Source organism: Sarcophilus harrisii, chromosome 3 (genome assembly GCF_902635505.1).
Source record: "Sarcophilus harrisii chromosome 3, mSarHar1.11, whole genome shotgun sequence".
Taxonomy (NCBI): Eukaryota; Metazoa; Chordata; class Mammalia; order Dasyuromorphia; family Dasyuridae; genus Sarcophilus; species Sarcophilus harrisii.
The window spans coordinates 428,404,079-428,426,547 of NC_045428.1; the positions used below are offsets into that span (position 1 = coordinate 428,404,079).

The following is a 22,469-nucleotide window of genomic DNA, read 5'->3' on the forward strand; positions in this document are numbered from 1 at the left end:
GGGGATCAAATTGGGTAATATGTGTCAGCTATTATTATAGCTAGGGAGAGAGGAAGAGAAAAGGTACAGTTGACAAGACAGCAAATAAGGTACTCCCAGGTAATGGCATAGATAAGTAAAGTATAGTTTCTTTCTCTGATTATGACCATAATGACAATCCCAGATAACACATTGGGACAATCACATTTTCTTTTCTGGCTCTCTCTGGGTCTGAATTTTGCTTATTTTTCTAGTCCAAAACTTAGAGATATCTGCTCATGAGAATAGATATAATCTTTCTGGTTTTCATTAATGTGTTTCAGCTATATATTTTTCCTCTAATCTCAATTTATGTAGCGTTAATTATTTTTAATAGGAGGATGGGGAAGAGGGATAGATATGTTAATGTATAATACCATGTGTTGTAATTTGCCAAGGCTTGATTTCTCTAAATCATAATATCACTTACATTTTTAGATATGGCCTCAAGGTGGACATCTGGGCAGCTGGTGTGATTACTTATATCCTGCTGTGTGGTTTTCCTCCATTCCGTGGGTATGGACCACAATCTTCTATTCAGCTCCTAACAATGTATTTCTCTATTCTTAGAATGGTCCATATGTCTCTCTTGTACTGAATACAAAAAAGTCTGCTGCAGGGGAAAGGGGAGGGAATCTTTATTTGTAATGCCTGTTATTTTTTCCATATTGTGCACGGTAATTTATGTGATGTTCATAAATCTTCTCTGTGCTATTTTTAAAATTTGTTCATTCTCAAATTTACCAAAACAATTCCTCTTTGGCATTTTGAATTGCCTAAAAACATCTATTTTACAAAATTTCTTGGGGAAGGGAATGTTGCAGTTCATGATGATGCAGAATGGACAGGCATATCCTAAATTTGCTTTTTCCTTTTCTTCCCTCAAATAGAAGTGGTGATGATCAGGAAGTACTTTTTGATCAGATCTTGATGGGTCAAGTGGACTTTCCTTCTCCATACTGGGACAATGTTTCTGACTCTGCCAAGGTATATTTTGAAGGATTTTATTTTCTTTGTGTACATTGGCATCAGGATTGTTTACTAAGTACCATGGGCAAAGAGATTATTGATATTGTGTACTATCACTTTTTAAGATTACTTTGGGAGTTATATTGAATACAGTTTCAAAGATTTTACAATTGGGATAAGCATTAGCTTCTGAAGTTCTTTTAAAATTTTGATGCTATCAGTGTAGCACTCTACCAATATAGAGTGAATAAATCTGGGTTCAGACCTTAACTTTCTATGCAAGCTTAGACAAGTTACTTAATTTAGTCTAGATGAACTTGAAATTTCCTTCCAGAAGTTTTAGATTGTATATTCTCTTGTTTCTCTTGCTCAGTATGAGACCAATTTATTTCCTTTTCCAGTTTTCTATGTTTTTAATGAGATTTTATTTTGGAGGGGTTACTTTTTGTGTACAAGTTATCATTAGTAATATGTTATAGCCTACTTACTTACATTCACTATGTATCATTCCATTATATTTTAGGTCACCTGAAATTTGGGTTCTTCTTGTATCATAGTGTTCAATAATCCATATCTGTTTAGCCTTCCTAGAAGAATATGAGGGCTACAAAGGTGGTGTTGGCAGCAGCAGAGCTCACAGTAATCTTTGTACTGGACCTCACCCATTATCCAACTTTAGCACTTGTCTAAGATGTGTATGCACTAGCTCATAGGACTATCCATTCACTTAGGTTATTACATGTATAATATCCATTTTTCATCCATTTCACTTTTCCACAGGTATAAGTAGTTTTAAAAAAAATCATTCTTTTATAGATTTATGCCACATAGATTTTCTGTGCTGTTCAACAAGCATTTATTGATCATCTAGAGAAATGTATTCTAATCTGTAGATGTTGGAAAGACATATATGACATGATGCCTATCTTCATAGTCTTTAAAATATTACTTATACATACTCAAGAAAACTAAATAGCATAATACAAAATATATTCAAATGTCAATATGTACTAGTCATCAGGAGTTAGAGAAGGAAGAAATCATCATTTAGCTGGAGCTTCATAAAGAGAAGAAGGAATTGAACTGGGCCTTCAAGACAAATAGGATTTTGGTAAAGAGGAGAAGTAGAAGGGGATGTCATTTCACTCCATAACACCAAAAGATTGACTTGAAAAAAAAGTTAAACACTTACAGTAAGAAATTTAAAATACTTTGGAAAATGGCAGATTTTTAGTTATATTAATTTTATATTTGCACAACTGTCATCAGGGCTGACTTGAAATCCAAAAATGTTTTTCATCTCTTTGAGCTATTAAGAGGGAATTAGTCTTTTTATTTTTTCCTTCTTCATGAGATGTCCTTTTTATTTTGAAAAATTCCAAATCTAAGTATAATTTATTATTGAATATTCTGGGTTCCATCTCTTGGCTCTGGTCTACCAACTTATATTGAATTCCAGCTTTCTTAATTTTCAGAACAGCCCCATTCCAGCATGTGGATTCAAGGGAATGGGGGGACATGAAGAGTTTCAGATCAAAGTAATGGGTTATATTCATCCCAGAGAAGACAAGGTTCATGGATGACTTAAGAACTATCTTCAAGTGTATGTAGTGTTATTGCTCACAGATTGAATGATCAGACATGGGCTTAATCTGCAGCGAAAGGACTTAAAGTTATGCATAAGAAATTATTTCTTTATAATTAAATTTGTCAACTTTGGAATGGGATGCCATATGGAGTTTTAGCACATTCCTCCCCTGGAGGTCTTTTAAAATGGGATCAATTTTTTTCTGTCAAAGAGAATTTAGCTGTGTGGGCTTGCCTAAATATTGGAGGTTAGATGCAGTGGTCTCCCTTGTAACTCTTTGATTCCTGTCTCACAAGTCAGCAGAGGTGTGGCATCTAGTCTCATCTCCAGGACTGAGAAGTTCTGGCTTAAAACATGGGAGATACATTTGGCAAAAGATGTTTACTTGGCTCCTCTCCCTTATGTTTGGATAATTGTGAAATCAGAGAAACATACCATAAGGTCTTGGTTTAAAGTCCAAATTGCCATGGGATTGATAATTTAAATATCTAGTACTGTCATGGATGGCTTACAGACTCAACATAGGGAATTAGACTGATAATCCATCTGAAGGAGAATGAATTTGTTGTATCACTATCAAAAAACAAAAACTTCACATTCAATCCTTTAACATGATTAAAGTGACCAATGAATTCCATTGCCTTGGTGGTCAGAAAATGCCAATACCATCAAATTAAATAAAGAAATCTAGTGTATTAGCTGCATATGATGCAACACTCAATTCAGTTCACTCTTCAGCAATCATTTACTAAGGACCCATGTGTTCAAAGAACTATACAATAATGAAGGACAAATTCATTAAAAAAAATCTTGCATTCTGATAGGTAACATAAGACACATTCAAAAAGGAAAGAAATATGATGCAAAATAGAATATGACTCTAAAGCAGAAATCCAGATAAATATTTCCTGAGAAATATAAGGATCGAGATGAGATTACTTTCAGCTGGATGGTTTCATGAATGTCAGTGAATTTTCTGTTGCCTGTATCTTCATGCCATGTCTTTTGCCTCTTATATGAGTGTCAGTTCCTAGCCAAGGGCCTTGGCTCCTGACTGTAAGAGTCCTCAATAACTGACCTGACCCAGACCCACCATATAGCTACTGTCCAATCATTCTCATCCCACACCACCACCTATGTACCTTCTCTTAATACTCCCTGTTTTCAATCTGTAGTTCTGAGAACCATAACAAAATCAACACTGGTGTTCCTGGAAAGGACATGACAATCAATTTCAATATAACTTTATATTAACTGACCCTGTTAACTTTTTAGTCCAAAAATAACCTTTACATGTATTATCTTCCCTTAGTAGAATTTAAGTTCCTTGAGAGCTAGAACTATCTTTTTATACTTGTATTCCCAGTATTTCACACAATTTCTGACAAAAAGGAAGTAATTAATAAATGCCGTAATTAATAAATGCCTTTGCATTAATTTCAGTTTCTGGATAAATTTCGATAGAAAATTAAGACCCCACTGCTGAGGTCTCAGGGAAGCTGGTCATGGCAATAATCACTATAGATTACTTTTACACCTCAAGAGAAGGATGAAGAGATCCATGAAATCAAATAAATTAATAGTGAAGTGCTTAGTATGGGCTGAACCAAAGAAACACTAAAATCCAAGCATGAAATGATGCTGGGAATAGATAGGAAGTGACTATCCAAACAGTCAGACATGTATCCAGTCATAGATCACATGACTCACAGGGAATAGAAATACTACTGTTTTTGAAACAGAGATGAAGCTAAGGGACTCAGAGACCCTAAAGCCGTAAGTTTAATAGCTGAGTAAAAAAATTAGGCTCTAAATCTAAGTGGCCTGTAAGATCCTAAAGGTCTCATTAATCATACCTGTATACTGGAAACTACCTAGTCAGCAGAAGTCCATATTCCACTTCCAACTAACTGAACAGTACCTTAGAGAAGCATTGAACTCAGAAGCTTATCTATTTCTGACTCTCTCATTGTGTAAGCTCAAGATCCCTGACCTGTGCTGGTCCATATCTTTTCCACTGGGCATGCCCCCAAGCAGCATTCAAATTTGTGAATTAAAAAGAAACTTGCAGAGTTACATATGCTTTTTATTTTAACTAGAAAAGACTCAAACAAACATTCTCTAGTCAATTACATTCACTGTCATCTCTCCAAAATAAGAACTCTTTTAAACAATTAATTTCAACAAATCTTTTAAGCATCTACAAAGTACAAGGCACATAAAGTCAAAAATAAAATCTCTGCCTCAAGGACTTTACATCTTAAAACAAGTACACAAGTAGTAGAAACTAATTTTAGGAGGTTAAGAATAATGACGACTTGAGGTATTAGTAAAGTAGGCCTTTTGTCAAGTGGCACCATAATTGTGGTGGTTTGAAGAAAGTTAGGGATTGTAGAGGCAAAATTAAAGAAAGAATGCACTCTTGACATTCAAGGAAGATAGCTGTACACAGGAAGAAAATCAGAGAACAGTGAGAAAGCCAGTTTGACTGGATCAAAGAGTGCCTGAAGGGTAGAAAACAATCATATTGTGGCCGGCTTTCAATGCAACTGAGGATTTAATATTTTGTATTAGAAGTGGGAAAGAATCCCTAAAAAATTTTGAGACAAATTATGAAAGACTCAAAGTTGTACTCTTTTTTTTTTTTTAACCATTGATTCCTAGTTTTTTCTTCTTCCTAGAATATCTTCCCCTCACCTACACTTATCAAAGTCTAATCTATCCTTGGAGATCTAGTTCCAGTGCCCCTTCCTGAATCTCTTCAGACAAGGACTAAGCAACATTTTATTCTTCTAAACATCTATAGCACTTGTATGAAGTAGTGCTAATGACTTTGTTATTTCTTTCTTTGTCTTCCAGTTCTGTGTGTTTTATCTCCCCTAGATTTTACCTATCTCTTTGAGGACAGATTCTAATTCTTACATATTTTTTCATTTCTCATAGCTCCCCATAATATGCCTCACACTTAGTAAATGCTCCCTAAATGATTGCTGAATGAATGTACAAATAATAGATTTTTCTTTAGTTGATTAGGATTGATAATGGTAGTATAATTGACATTTGTAGGTGTTTCACAGTATTCAAAGTTCTCCATGTGTTATTTCATTTAATTTTCACAGTAGCCTTTACATTCTACCCTAACTATTATTTCCATCTTATAAATGAAGAAACTGAGATTTGAGAAATTGGCAGTGAATCACAGAGCAGTCCTTGAAACCAGATCTTCTGACTCAAAATTCTCTACATATTTTGCTAACACTGCATTGTGTCCTAGGAAAAATCATCACCAAAGAGTATTTAGCACTTGGGTACTGTGACACTGTGCTGGGATTTTCAAAGCAAGTTTTCTCTGTTATCCAGGCATTGATAGATTTAAAAAAAAAAAAAAAAAAAATTGGCTGCTGACACAACAATCCAACCCAACCTGTGATTTCAAGATCTCAGTGCCTTCATTAATCCTTAGATTCTTGCTTCAAAACCATCAAGTCATCCAGAAGACATCACATTAACTTCATTAACAAAACAATTCCCATTTAAGCTGTTTCTTCATTTTTGTAAAAGATGGATGGATAGACAGCTGGATAGACAAACATATATAATATATATCACATATGTATATATATATGTTTATATAGATAAGCCACAAATACATATAAACCATTATCATGTTTTTTCTGTCTTTTTTTTTTTTAATCTAAACATATTATCTGGTTTCAAGGAAAACTAACTTTTCTTCAACGGCAAAACTGAATAAAATGCAGGAAATGTAGTTTCTATATTTAGATAATCTATTTAGAATTTAAATTTTTTTAAACCTCTAGTTTAATACTGTATCTTTGAGAGAATGAACAATCTTCCTACCAAAAAAAATTGGCTGTATAGAAAATGGAATTTCAGAATTTTTGTATTGTCCTGATCTGCTCACTAGAGGATTTTGATGCCAGCCCAAACCCTGATCACAGGTGAGGAGTAAAGGGTGGAATTCATGAAGATAGTCAAAGAGGAATCCATTTATTCAAAATTTTCTCAACCTTATATATCCTAATACACTTACATAACTATAACTCACTGTGCACGTGCTATCTTTAGGGTACTATGCAGGCAGGACCACATAAACAACTTGCTTTTCTGTGCAGATGTTTCCTTGCCACTGTAGTATAATAACTCTGCTTTAATTATAACACAGGTTGTCATACCCCCTGACTTCTCAGTCCCCTTGGGGGGGGGGGGGGAGAAGGGGAGCCAAAACACACACATCAGCAGGGTTCCTTTTACTGGACTAAAGGGTCTTATATGTTGCCCAGGATTCCCAACTATCGGTGGTCCTCTACTTTGTATCTAACATTTTAGTGGGGTTTTTTCCTATACCAACCAGTGGTTATAAAACTGAAATTTAAAAAAAAAAAACTTTTGTATATTGTTATTAAGGTATCAAAGGGTAAAACAATGTATTTAAGAAAAGATAGAACATTAGAATACTTTGCCAACTTGGAATAGAAAGTTGGTACATAAAAGCTTTGGATTTGGGTTATAAAAATTTTATAAACTGAATCTAATCTTTGGTTTCATAGGAACTCATTACCATGATGCTATTGGTGGATGTTGATCAACGGTTTTCAGCTTTGCAAGTCCTTGAACATCCATGGGTTAATGTAAGTAAATTTTTACCTCTCATGTTGAATCTTCATATCTTTTTTAAAAAATTAACAGGTTTCCTAAAACCTTCCCTCTTTAAGACTAAGACCTAAGTAGGAAGAGAATAATACTATTTCATGTCTGTCACTGAAAAGATTTTTGTGCTATATATCATCTTTCCTTTGACTTACAGTATGATGACCTACTGGACAGTCCTTCCTAGAATCCCTTCTAGAACCTCAAACTCAACACATCTAAAATGGAACTTGTCTATGTCATCTAAACACATCCTTCCTTTCAACTTCCATTTTTCTTTTCATGTCACCTCCATGTTCCCAAATACTCAACTCAAAACCTGAGTCTTCTTTGGATCAGTTCATATCCTAGATCTGATCATTTGCTAATCCCTGACAACTCTTCCTCAATAATTTTCATATCTATCTTCATATAACTATACAAACACACATTACCTAGTTCAGAGATGCATCACCTCTTGTCTCAGCTTTGTAATTATTTCTGTATTGTTTCTCCTTACTCTGTTCTCTCCCTGCTCTCACACACCTTTTACAGAGATGCCAAAATATTTTCCTAATTTACAGATCTTAACATATTACTCCCATCCTTTAAAACTTCCAGTCTCTTCTATTGCCTCTAGGAAGAAATGTAAACTTTACAATCTGCCTCTAACTACATTGTTCCTTTTTATGTTCTAATCAAAATGGTCTGTTGACTCTTTCCCAATTTTATTCCACCCTTTTCTCCCTCCCTTCATTAATATGAGCCAAACCTAAAACCTAGAAAATACTCCCTCCTCATCTTTAGTTGTCAAAACACTTTTTTTTTAAATGGAAGACACATCCAGCTCAATTGCTTACATTTTTCTTTATGCTTTACATAACAATGCACATAATAGGTGCTTAATGATCATTGACTTGTGTGCTAATCACAGTAGTTGCTATAAAGAACTTTAATAATACAAAACTTTAAGATAAAAGGCATTACATCATTTTTCTTATTTGGACATCAGTAAGATATGTCCTACAGGAATTACTATCCCCATTTTGCAAATGAAGAAATGAGGCACAGATAGGTTGACTGCCACCCTTAGTCATAAAGCTAGTGGTATTGATAGGATGTGAACCCAATACTTTTTAACTATGAATCCACTGCAATTTCAATTCTATCCCATCATGATTTGTTGAATTAAATCTATACTTTCTGTGAAACTTGTCTTTCCTGTATCCTGCTAATTCTAATGGCAGGAGTTTTCTGCCATATGTGTTACAAAAAAAGCACTAAAATTTGAAGTTGTTATTTTTTATTTCTGTGAAATGGTGATTCAGTTTCACAAGAAAAGGTCATGTCTTAGGCCTTTATAAATGTATTTGATTTCAGTCAAGAGATATCATCAGAGAATTTTGTCATATGTTCCCCATAAAAAGACATCTTACAAGGGGATCCTGTAAAAAATCTCCAAACTTGGATCAGTAAGACAGAGCACTGCTCTATATCATGATTTCCACCAGGCTGTTGATTCTGTTGCAAAAATTAAAATCTCTGAATGATAACAAAGCTATTGATGAGAAAGGTCCTTTCAAACAGCCAATAAATTCATCGCATGACTTGATACTATGGGAAATTAATGATGGTTTATGTTTTGTATTGTGCACTCAGATTCATAGTAGTATAGTAATACCTCTGTTCTGAGCCATTTCTTCTCTTCACATCATCATCATCATTGCTAAAATTTATAAAGGACAAGCTTATAACATGGAAGCATGACAAAAATACTAGATTTAAGTCAGAAGAATTGAGTTTGAACCTCAACTCTATTACTCATTATCTGCAAGACAATGGGCAATTAACAGTGAATTAATGGTAATGAACCTCAATTTATTGTATCTGCAATCTAAGGCAAGTAAAAAGTTCAAATGTAAATCCCTATTGGAATTTAAGCTATTAATTTTACTGAAGGCATCATTATTCCCATTTTACAGTTGAATAGAAACTAAACTTTTGAAAGATTAAATGGCTGACTAAAAGTGATACAAGGGCACTTTCAAGATCTCTCTTAAGAATTTTAGAATTGATTATATGACAGGGAAGACACTGGCACAGGAGAGAAGGTGCTAGACCGAGCAAAGCAGAACTGAATTAGCTCAGAAGAAACATAAGATGTGCAAAGTATATAGAAAGTCTATCCCAAATGTTCATAGGGACTATTTGTGTTTGACTTGTGGTAGAGCATTCCAAGCTTGTATTAGTTTGATCGGCCACAGTCAGACACACCATAACTCAATTCTAATATAGTGATGTCATTTTGATTCTCTTTGAAAATGAAGGACAAAAAACAACCAACCAACTAACCATCACCTAGATACTAAATCAGAATCAAAATTTTACTTCAGATTTTATGAATCCAAATCAAATGTCTTTTTCATTATATTACTCACCTCTTCAAGAAGCTTATTTTCTCTATATAAAAATCCCAAACATGAAACTTAAATATGCTTCCCAATTCTAGCTCAGGTCCATTCAGGTTTTTTGGTGGAAGTTGTATTCAATTGTATTCTCAAAGTACTTGAGAATAGAATCACTCTAATTCTCATTATACATCTTTAATAGGATCTCAGCCTCATCATCACACAAGATTTTGTGTTCTATATCAGTAAGTAGATAAAGAGATGAATAGTCATTCCCATGACCATCTTTTGATGCTTAAAAATAACTCTAGATAAAATTCCATCCTAGAAGTTAGGACAACACACACCTTAGCCATTATTGGAAATAATAATAGAAATATTACATTAAGATCTTCTCCCCCTCCTTCCACATCCATCACTGTAATGTGTCTGTAAATGTAAATGGATGTAAATGTGCTGATCAGTTCCAGGACTCCCATTTGCCTCCATGATAGTATCTGACATGAAATACCGGTCATGTTGATGATTTTTTTCTAAATTCCCTTGGGTGATTGCCTAAAATATCCTATTCTGCTCTATTCCAGTACAGACTGGACCTCAAAAAAAAAAAAAAAAGTTCTTCAATGGAGAATATCAGATAGTGGTTTTTACAACCATCTTTGAGTCCAATTAGGATTGAATTACCACAAAAATAAATGTATTCTCATGAGCATATGCTAGTAGACAGTTCCTAGGTCCCTACTATTCCAACTTCCTTCTACCAAAAACACTGATTATATCACTAGGAAAATCTAATTCTGAAGTGGTTCAATCCTGATACCAACCTCCCCCCAAAATGCACACACACTTTTTTTTAACCTACAAGAGAATTTCTCAGACTAACACTGTATTTCTTAGAAACATAGTGACAAATTTTATATCAATGCTTTATGTCTTTGCACTAGCTTTAAACATTAGAGCCAAAGGCCATAATGAAAGATAAACAAATTGTGGGGTACAAAATTTATCAGGCTATATCTTGTGGCGCTCTACTCAACTGATATTAAAAAAAAAAAAAAAAAAAAAAACTAGTTGTAAAAAGGAAGGAAACATACCATAGCCCTTGATCAAGTGAAAATTTCCAGTGTTACACTACACAAAAGCAAAAGTAATTAGCTGTAGGATAAGTCTGGAAACAATGTTTTAATCCAAGGGTTGGCAACCTTTTGAAAAATGACCTGCCAAGTTTATATAATGTTTGTTTTGGGGATGCTGGAAATTTAGGGGACATGAATTCCAGCTACGATCCTTTCTGGAGACAGCAACTATACCTCTCCTACGTTTCTGGAAAGGACTAAATTAGCAGCAGCTGACTTCAATGGCAATTAAGAACAGCTGCCATACCAAAAGTAATGAGCACCTCCATGAGAACCTGTTATAATAGTACAACCAACCACAAAATAAGTGTGGCTTAAGATATGATAGTGGCTTTTTCAGGATTATAATGGAGAATGAGCCAAGAAAATTATAGTAAACAGAGAGCCACTTTATAGCTCTAAGTAAAAACTTTCATGCTAGTTATTTACTAGCAGATTACTTGGTGAATATCTGATGTCTTTGGAATTTATCAGGAGTCTCAATAGACCCTACCCTAATACATTTTCAGTTTCAATTTTTATGATAAATATAGTTGGAATGTTGTTGGAAACAGCGTAACCTGTTAAGTCCATTCCCAAACCACTAAAACGACCTTATGTCAACCATTTCTCAGATGTTTTTCATTTAAGAAACAAAATTGTTCAGACTTAACAACTTGACATGAATGGACATCCTGCTCTTTCAGAACTAGAGTTTCTTAGCCTCTTGGTGCCCTTATTTCAATTTCTTCCCTCCACATATCTGGATCTCCTGATCCAGTAAGGAAGCAGTATCACACCTTCTAAAACTCCAATCTTGCTTTTATTTTGATACTCCATGAATTTTAATTTCAAACTTTTGAACTTCCAGAAAATGCATCCTAAAGTCCAGGGAAAGATGTGGACAATTTTCTAGTCCAGATTCAACTACTAAAAAATTTCTGCATATTCTGAACTTCAAGACAAACTTTTTGTTAAACTGAGAACAGATAGTTTGTATTTATTTTGGCAACTTTTGAAAAATTCTGATTTACAAAGATATTTATAATAGTAATTACATTTCTGTATTACTCAGTTTGGAATATTTCCCCCCTCACAATAAAATAAAGAAGATTTCTGTCTCTAACAGAAATAAATGAGTAATCAATCAATTAGGAATAATAAATTGAAGCCAAAAGAGAAGATTGTTGTGACATTCGACTTGTGACCACAGGAGAGGAAGTTGTACAAAGAAAAAAAAAAAATCAGAATAATCACTTGAACCGTAAGGAAACAGTCAAAACACTTTTCAAGAGCCAGCTCATTCATTGTCATTTTCTCCCATTATTTTTACAATGACTTATTCACCTGGCACATTTGGGGGAAAAAAAGAGGAAATCTTCCTTAAGAAGTGGATAATTGAAGAGTAACCAACTTAGTCTTGTGGTATTTGTCTGCATTTTACACTGTTTCTACAGGCTTTCAGTTTTGGTGCACTTAACCTCATATGTACCCTTGCCCTATTATCCACTCTTTACAGAAGTGAAGGGATTTATCAATTAGATTTGTTAGTCAACATATATAGATGCATGAGTACATTATTGACATACTATAAACTTTTCATTAAATGGGTATAGATTTTTCATCCACCACACTGAACCCTCTAAGAACATTGACCTTCACTATCAGTTGCTATGAATTTGTAGAATACAAAATAATTTTAGAATAGCTTACGTAAATCATAATTAAGGAAGTTTCTTCCTAAAACCAAGTATATATACATGTGCATACACAGACACAGACACACACACACACGCACACACACACACATGAATACTTTCTGAGTTTAAATGCAGCATTCTACCCATTATAATACAATGTCTCACTACAGTAAACTAATAACTGGCCAAGCAGACTTTGACAGGTCTTTCAAAATTTAAAAATGTGAATGACTACCTTCTTTGGCCCTTGTTCTGCTTCCTCAACTCCCTAATTCAGTATTAGCAAGTATCTCATATATAGTATTTTAAATTTCAGTTTATATTATCTTGAACAATGACAGTGAGAGAATGAGGGGAAAAGGCAAGAAAACAGTCAATAGATGGTCCATCCAGAGTGCAGTATGACTATGTGAATTTTTAAATTTGCCAGGAAAAGACTTCACTATCCTGTAGTCCTAAATGGTTTTTATACAAACTCTTTGTAAGGAATATAATCCTCTGGATTTAGAAAGCCAATCAAAAACTAAAGTAATTGTTAAATGGTGCTAATGAAATGAAATGGAGGTCAGTAGTCTAAGTAAACAGTCTCTCTCTACAATTACAAAGACACATTGGTCATCAGAGAGCTAATATTTTAATGAGAGAGTTAATTTTCCCCAGATTCTAAGGCAAATTTTGGTTTGTCTTAAGAGAAAAAAATTTTAAGTAATTTTCTCTTCAAGTACAATCTGAATTTGACATTGAGTTTTCTCTGTCAGAAACGAGAAATTATGCTGGGAAGAGGTAATAGGCATGGGGAGAATATGAAACTAGGAAGCATTAAGATATGTCATAGTACAACAGAACAAGCAATTGGGAAACCAAGCCTCTTGTTTTATGGCACAAAAAAACAACAACAACAATAACAACAACAAAAAAAAAACAAATCCAAGATTTATTTAAATCTGAGTTTAGTTTAAACTGAGAGTTGAAACTCCCCTGATAAACAGTTCAAACTTACAGATTAATTAATATTAATTAACTATTAATATGATACTCCTGATATCTATGGGAAGACGATAAACATGGACTTGAGGACAATTCAACAAGACATTGCCCTCAAAATGATTTTTCTAGGTGGTGAAGAAGGGAAGAAAAGTTTACTTGCAAATAGTTCTCTCACCCTACTCCACCCCCCCAATTGAAAATGGGGAGACAAGAGAATGTTGGCTGTCCAAAAAAGCAGCTGCTATGTCTGACTTTCTGTTTTACACCCTGATTTTTTTCTTGTCAGCAGCAATATTCTGCCAAATCATGAATGAGAATTTTTTAATCACAAACCACTAACCTCAAACCACAACCAACCTATGTCAGATTTCAGGAGGTGCTCAAAGCCCAGAATTGTGTTAGTAATACCGAAACTATTTGCAAAATGCTGCCAACTTCATTGTATCTATCCTGAAAACTCAAAAAACATTTTTGACACATTATCTGCACTGTGATGATAATGCTAAAAATAAATATTAATGGTTCCCGTTTATTTAACAAGGTATGATTTAATTTGTTTATTTTATCCATACAAAACAATCATAAAATCATTGATCTACAACCAAAAGAGACCTTTGAGATTATGTAGTCCAATCCCCTCATTTTACAGATCAGGAAATTGAGGCTCAAGGAAGCTAACTAACTCACACAGTAACTATTAGATGCTATCAATCAGTGGAGAACCAACATAAACCCTCCCCCAAACTACTTAGCTATTACTTTTAAACATATTCTGCTTAAAACTTCCAGATGAAATTTATAAATGGAAAAAGCAGTTCTGATTACTTATAAGGTTTAACTAAACTCCAGAGTATAAAGGCATACTTTTGTGTGAGCAAATTTTAGGACTTCATTTAAGTTTGAAAGAAATGCAATTTGAATCCCACAAGGGGGGATTGGCACCATCCCAAAAGACCAGAGCTAGAATCCACTTAGAAGACTTGCATGGGTTATTAAGAATTAGGGCCAGGCTAAATCTAGAAGTGAAGAAATAAGGTTTCATGAAGGGTCTGAAACATATCAATGTGAAAACAAATGAACTCTACTTAGTAGCCAGCAAGAGACCCATGCAGAAATGCTTTTTTCCATTCATTTTTTCATGGAGTAGGAGAAAGATGCAAAAAGGCAAGAATAAGTTTTTTTGTGAAGGAATATTTCCTAACAATTAGATCTGAGTAGAATGGACTTCTTGGAAGCTGGTAGGATTTCTCTTCAATTGATATCTCCAGGTAAAGTCTAGATGTTCATTTGATGGGTATATTGTAGAGGAAATTTTTTTTCTGGTATAGATTGCACTAGATGACCCCTGAAGTCCCATTGACTTCTGGGATTCTTTAAACTCTTAATTTGCCTTCTCTGAGATTTTTCATCATCCAGATTGTCTCTGATATCGCATCTAAATTTGACATTCGGTGATCTCACTACATTCATATACACTACCACATTCATATAACACAGAGCTTCAGGCAACTTTATAAGATGTTATGAACAAATTGCTCATCTAAGTCTGTGGAAGAAGTTTCCACATTTGGAGTTTCTTATGCCAGTGAAATTACCAAGATGCTATTTACTCCCCAAAAAAGTACTGTACATTAATTAATTATCATGATTTTAATCCCATAAACTATTATTATTATTAGTCTTTCTCTTCACTTGTAAGTAGGACAAAACAAGTTTTGCATAAGGAACAGTAACCATGGTTTGGTTTGGTTTTTTGGTGACAGAAATTAAAGAATTTGCATTAAAGAATAAAAGGAAATGAGGGCAGTGAAGAAGGGAAACAAGTTGGTGAAGGACACTGAAGATGAGTTCGGCAATCATTGGATTTGACCCATTAGTAGCCAACACTAGGTTTTCTAAGAGAAAAGTGACATGAGGAAAACAGAATGTGAGGAAGGTTGTTCTAGCAGCTGTGTGTAGGATGGTTTGGAAAAAGAAGAGTCTGTAGGCTGCAAAACCAGCAATAAGGCTGTTGCAATAATCTGACCATAATGTGATAAGGGCTTGAACTCTAAGGCATTAGTTGTAGAAGGGAAAAGAAAGGTCAGATATGAAAATGAAAGGAAGGAAAAAAAAACTTTCAGTCACAATAATCAAATGGATGTTAAGGGGAAATATGGTAGAATCAAAAATGACTTCATTGAATGATGCTGATAAAATTGAATGTAACCATATTGGATTTATCCCTCTTCATGATGGTCACAGATCCTCTATTTGAGAATCTTGAGCCAAGGGTTGATTCTTGCTTGTATAAAGTGATTTCTTATTGGAAGGAACCATATTTCCCAGAAAAGTGGTATATCAGCAGGAGATTACTGACAACTCTATATGAGGAAATAACTGTAACAATTCATAATTGAGCCCAGATGAGCCTAAAGGTAAATAGATAAAACTAACCAGGATTCAAATTATGAATACATTTATGAAATCAAAATTCATCTTTTTCATCAGGGATGAATATCGACCTTTGAAGTAAGTCAGACACAGAGAAGCTAAATAACTAGCTCTGTTATCGTAGGCAAGTCATTGAACCTTTCAGGCTCAGTTTTTTCATCTTTAAATAGGGATAATAAAGACTGTTTTGACAAATGAGATGATATGTGTTTAGCTACATGTTCAAGCTATCATCATAGCATGGTCATAATAATTTGGTGTTAGAGCCAAGGCTCCATCATATCCATTTTTATCATATCAGAGGCACTCCAGGATTTTATTTTCATGGATTCATTCCTAATAGCCTCTGTTAAAATATCATTAAGTCCTCTTGCAATCTCAGAATGCCCCTATAGTAGGCAATGAATTCCAATGGCATCCCTTATATAGTGTATCATCATAACAATAAAAACAGGCTGTGAGATCAACAAAAAGGATATAAAATCAAAAGAATTTTCTGATTATAAGGTTTTGTCAGAGAAATTAGATTGCTGAAATAGATTGTGGAATCTACTTTTCACAAGGTTTTAAGGTAAGGCTGGACACCTTTTATTCTTAAAAGACATAAGTAAGAAATCACATGGTAAAATGGAGAGAGAGCTAGGTTTGGAATGAGGAAAGCCTGGGTTCAAATCCCATCTTGGACATTTACTAGCTTTGTCTCTGTCTTTCTGGGAAAGTCACTTGATTTTTCTGAGCTTCAGTTTTGTTATTTATTAAATGAAGGATTAGACTAATGACTTCTGAGCTCCCTTCCAAATATCTATGGGTCAATTTTTTTAAATTTAGTGATACAAAGAGAAAAAAATCACCTAAAGAAGCAACTAAGAAATCTATCCATCTAAACCAGTACTATACTGATATGTTGTTTAAACAAAGCCTGGGTTTGTTTAGTGGCAGGGCATTGAAGCATACCAATCAGTCCCAGTAGATGGGTGCAGAATGATGTGCTAGGAAGGTTAGCTGGAGATGTTTTACATTAGAGAAATGATGGTTTTCATTGATTTATAGGTTTTGAGATCAATGTTGTATTTTTAAACATATACTTAGAGCCATATACCTTTGTTACTAGAAATTGTGTAGTATTAGAAAATAAAAAGGTAAGAGCAATAAGTAGTTTTTAAATTACTGAGAATTACACTCGAAAATCAAATCACAGAGAGAGTAAAGCCAGATTAATTTTGTAGCAGCTGAGGAAACCAATGGGGTCTTTGAGTTATATTTCTAGGTATAGTTTTGTTTTGTTTTTAATGGGAAGGCAACAAGCTTGACTTTTCCTAACATCTTGTGTTTTATGTTTCAAAGATCATTGCTTGTTTCCAGAAGAAAACCTTTTTTAAAAAACCTTATTTTGCATTTCTCTGAGAATTTTTCTCTCTCTCCCTTTTTATTTCCTTTCAGGATGATGGCCTCCCTGAGAATGAACATCAGCTGTCAGTAGCTGGAAAGATAAAGAAGCATTTCAACACAGGCCCCAAGCCCAACAGCACAGCAGCCGGGGTTTCTGTCATAGCAGTAAGCATCTGAAATACACAACTATAACATTTTAAAAGAAACCTGAGAGACAGGCTCTTCTAAGGAAACTACTCCGCCAATAGACATCAGATTGGGCCATTGCTTTAGACAGCTCTAGCATTTAATGCAACCGAGGAGATTCTGGTTTCTGAGATGTCCTGGATACTTTTGCAGATGATTTTTCCCTGAGAGGCACATCATTATCTAACACCTCCAGGGTGTCCTGCAGTATATAGCTATTTTATAATTCATTTTTAAGCAAATAGTCTCCCCCACACTGGACTTTCCACCAAGATAAGCTTTTAGGCTGGGTGGATTAGATCATGATGTCCTTCTGCCAAGACCCAAGGGGATAAGGGAAAAGCTGAGTGAGAGGACATTGTAGGAAGAAACTAGCAAAAAAGAAAAACTCACTAGAATTAGTTGTTCCAGGCATAAATGTAGACTGAAATCTAATAGAATGTGCAGTCAAATTTTTGGTGAAAAAATTCAAATGCTGTGAACACCAAAAGGAGTTCCAATGGCTTGCTGCTTATAAATTGTCATTCTTATGGTTGAAACTCTTTTAGCGTTTACCATTTTTGAATGCTGCTGTGCAAGAATTTTTTTTCCTTTTGCATACTTTTAGATATACATGACACGCAATTTGATAGCAGCTCTAGGCAAAAATTAAATTGGACAGAGAAATAAGGAAACTTCATACTTGCTTGTGTCACATTCTAGAATAAATATAGTTAAAGTTCCAAATTATTGGAATTTCTTAAATTTCCTATTTTAAAAAAATAAACTTTCTAAATTTCAATGGCACATTCAGTATGAAAAAAACTGATGTCTTTTTCCTTTCCCGGGATGATACATAGGAAAGAAGTTGATAGCGTGATATGATAAATTGGAGAGTATGCATGCTCCTGAACAGTGCCCATTTTCATAAGAACAAGCCTGAGTTCTTAAATATATCTCTGAGTGTTTTTAACTTTTAAAAATTCTCCGTCTTTGTCTTCAGTACAATGGTTGAGCATGAGATAAAGTTTAAGAAAACAAAATACCACACTAAACATGAGTTCCATATCTGATTGCTACTTAGTGTTTGTTCCAAGCTTCCATCAATTGCAGATGGCACATATGTACACTTTCTTGTCCTCTTCCCGCTTTCATGTTTCTCAGCTCAACCCTTCCAGGGTAGGTTAAATCAGCATAAAGTAAACTTAATTCAAGGACTAACTCTATCTCATAAGGGCAAACTGGTTGTACTGAAGAAATGCATACTCCTCAGATGATCCTTCAGTAATTCCAAGGATTTAAAATTTCAAGCTGTGCTTCTTGCCTTTTCATTTTTAAAAAAATAATAATAATTGGCTTCCTGCAGAAGCAAATTGTCCCTCTTGCTTTCTGTGATCCTCAGCTTTTCAGTCTTTACTTAGTATTGTCAATATATATGTATATATTTTTAATTTTAGAATAATTCTCCCAGCATTGAAATTTTGCATACCATCATTTTTATTTGAAATGTGAACTTATTCCAAACTGTTTGATTCAGAAAACTTTCTTTTGATATGGGCTACCAGCTCATTTTGCCCACAAATGCTATTTCCACTGCTCTTTCAAAGGAATTTCAGCTTCTAGAAATGATGCTTTTTGTTGCCTGTTATTTTCTTTCAGTTTCTTTTCCACTCTGTTTTGTTTCTTGGTTAAACTTTCCTTAGTTGTTCACAGTAGTAATAGCAGTTTGTAATGTCTAAAGATACTAGTATGTCTTTTCCATTGACAGACAAAGAACTAATAGGGCTGGGATGGGAATCTCCATTTTTTGTTGAATCTGGAGAAATGCTGGATTCTTACTCAAAGAGATTTACAAAACCTCACATAAGCATTGGGTTTACTATAAAAGAGTCCTAGGTATACTGACATAATTTTTCTAAATATAAGAATGGTGTGATTGTAGTTAAATACCAAGTTATCAGTTCATCAATAAACACTGAGATTATAAACTGCTCTAAAAGGAGCAACTTGTTATAAGTTGTAAATAGGTTGAACAATGCTAAGTAAGGATGATACACTTAAACAACTTTAAAATATGCATTCTTATAACTTTAAACTCCTTTTAAAAAATTTTTTTACTAATGTCTATCTCAAAATTGAAAGAAGTCCTTTGGAGAAAACCAATTTGATATTTTTAAAAGTATATTTCAAAGTATTGGTGTAACGCTCAATGGCTATTTTAAAGAAAAATAGAGAATATCAGACACAATTCACATAATTATGTGCAATTTTATATGCCACTTAGCACATCTATATGCTGGGTATATAAGATATATGCTTCTATTTTCCCATACACATATACACATCATAATGTGTATTTCAGAGTAGGTATAAACAACATGATTAAGATTGGGAAAATGTTTTCTGGTGTAGCTTTGGGCAAGCCAATGAATTCTTTAAACCAGCTTTCCCATTTTTTCACTAAGATACCCTACCCCAAAAGATGGGATAAGGAAAAAGTATCCTAAATATGAAAGATTGCCTAACTAAATTTAAAGCATAACCTAAAAGGAGCAATGTTATGTGCAAGGTGTTGTCTTCAGAACTGGAAATAAGCATGATATAATTAGAAGGCAGAATATATGTCCTTTGCTAATGGTTATTTAATTAGTCCCATTTGATCTTAATTTTATAATACATTTTGTTTTGTGTGCCCTTGGAAATGAGCATAGGGAGGGCTGGACTTTTTAATTTCCTTAATGTGACTCCCCATTCCTTCCAACAACAGGAGTTGAAACTCAACTGTAACTTAGAGCTTTAGACAGTTTCTTGGGACACCGAAAAGCTAACTGACTTAACAGTGTTATCAATGAATCTCACTTCTTCCTGACTCCAAATCCAGCTCTCAGTTCTTTATACCATGCTGCCTCTCAAGATTTTATTATTAATCTAGCTAAATGCCGAGAAGTTCCCTGTTCACTGAGTATTGACTTCTTTTTGATAAATTTTTCTGTGGATTTCAGCATAAAGAGATATTCATTTAGCATATACTAAGTAGCTTTAAACTGAAATGAAATATCTGCTTTGGCATAGCACTTTCTGTGGAACCTATTCACTGACAATATATTTTTAGTAAAATTTCCAGTATCATTCATTGTGTTGATTTTCTACAAATTGTACAGCTTAGTCAAGTCCACGATCCCATTTCCTTCTCAAGTTTTTTTTTTTTTTCTTAATTTAAGGAATACTGGTCATAATTCTCCTACAAATTATCACTCTAGCTCTTTAAAGTTTCAGTAGGAAAAAAACAGCAGTAAAAGCAATAATTACCTTTAAGATGATTATTGGTTTTTAAAAAGAGTGATAAAAACTGAGCTAATATGGACAGAAACCAGAATGAAATAATGAATAATGTCATTATTTTGTATCCCCAGCACCTTGCACATAGTACACTTAGTAAATAATCACTTAATTTAATTGGAGGGGTGGAAAAGAATGATTGCTCCCCCCCAAAAAAATGAAATTAATTGGTGCCTTTAATTTTGACTGGTGCCTCGCAACCCTAAATTAGAGATCTAATTATTATTTTCTGTTTTAAAAAGCTGCTTTTAAACAATAGAAATTTTTGTACTCTGTGACTACATTTCTTCTGTAGGGCATCCAAAAAAAGGGGCCCTGATTACCTTTACAATTAAATATACTTTAGTATTCAAAGAACTAATTCATTTCACGAGCACAGTTAATTACGTGTTCAGGTTTCCCCACTGTTAGTCTTTCTTGTTTGTCTTAAACTCTTGTGGGTGTTCTTTTTTTTTCTTCATTAAGACCACAAAAAAGACTAATTCCATGAGTTTCAATTTGTATGAAACCCATGATTTTGACTAGGGAAGCAATGGCCCAGACTGAGGCTCACGGGACCAGGTAGCCACACTAGAGGGGAGAAGCTGCCCTGACAGCTTCAGGTCAGCCTCTAGCTGTCCTTCCCCAGAGCCGCCACCTTCTGCCTCCCAGCTCCAGACGCCATTGTCTGGAAAAGGGACTCTCCCTGCCTTCCCAAGGAGTTAAATTGTGTCAGAACAAAACAAAAGACCGGGGAGGGGGAAACAAAGGGTTATTAAAACACAATCTGGGGACGTAGACTAGAATTGGAAATGATATTTTAACAGTGGACTTTTCTTGGGCTAAGGGAGGAGAGGCCGCAAGCTTTATTAGATTTGCTGAGCTTGGTGGAGGACCTATGACAAAGCTGTCTCTTTCAATTTATCCTTCCTCAGTTATTGCTGTTTATCATTTTAACCTCTACTCTCCATAGTATCTAAAAGAAAAATTTTGAATTTTACTTATGCAAATAGGTTAGTTCAGGCTAATTGAACAAAGCTCCACTAATCAGCGAAAAGAGTGCCTCCAAGAAAGGGGATTCCGGCTACAATAGAGACCTTCATCTCTCAGTGGGCTCCCGCTGTGCCTTAGTCAGCCAGTAGATGGCAATAAAGAACTGGCTCTCCCCCTCACTACCAGCTATGAAGGGATACACGCCCTCATTTTCCCCAACAGGAAGTATCCTTTGAATTGTTCTAAATGAAACAAAGTATACTTTTTCTTTTAATTTAAGCTTAAATTTTACACTTGTACCTTGGACAATGGGTAAAGTGTAACTGATAGTCAACATGCTAACTGCCCACCAAAGTAGGACTAGCACTAGCATACAAGAATATTTTTAAAAATATCTTTTAGAATTTCTAGCTTGAAACTGTCATCAGCATTGCACCAATACTACATTTTAAATAAAGCATGCAGAAGCTTTTCTCTAAGGAAAAGAAATGGAAGCTATTGCCTCCTCTGTGGAGACTTGGAAGAGGAAAGGAGAATAGAGCCAGAATATTTTTTTCATGAAAGTGGGTTGTTGCTTACTCACTATTAGCTCAATTGCTGGTCTGTTGTTATTAGAGGATCAAAGCAACAAAAGCTAAGCCCCAAACAGGCCACTTTAAATATATGCATATATAGATATAATTTAATGGATAATTAGTTTCATTTCTTTTGTCCCTTTTGTCCCAGGGAAAATGTG

General features: G+C 34.4%; 1 protein-coding gene across 4 annotated transcripts in view; it reads left to right on the forward strand.

The window, feature by feature from the left end:
* The window catches only part of DCLK1 (doublecortin like kinase 1), a 390,620-nt gene that overhangs the window by 342,084 nt on the left and 26,067 nt on the right, over window positions 1-22,469 (forward strand). For all 4 annotated transcript variants that reach the window (XM_031960701.1, XM_003764516.2, XM_031960702.1 and 1 more), the window contains 4 exons: window positions 457-534; window positions 909-1,005; window positions 7,147-7,227; window positions 17,309-17,422. In XM_031960701.1, the coding sequence (XP_031816561.1) occupies window positions 457-534; window positions 909-1,005; window positions 7,147-7,227; window positions 17,309-17,422 (370 nt within the window). The remainder of the gene's footprint in view (window positions 1-456; window positions 535-908; window positions 1,006-7,146; window positions 7,228-17,308; window positions 17,423-22,469) is intronic.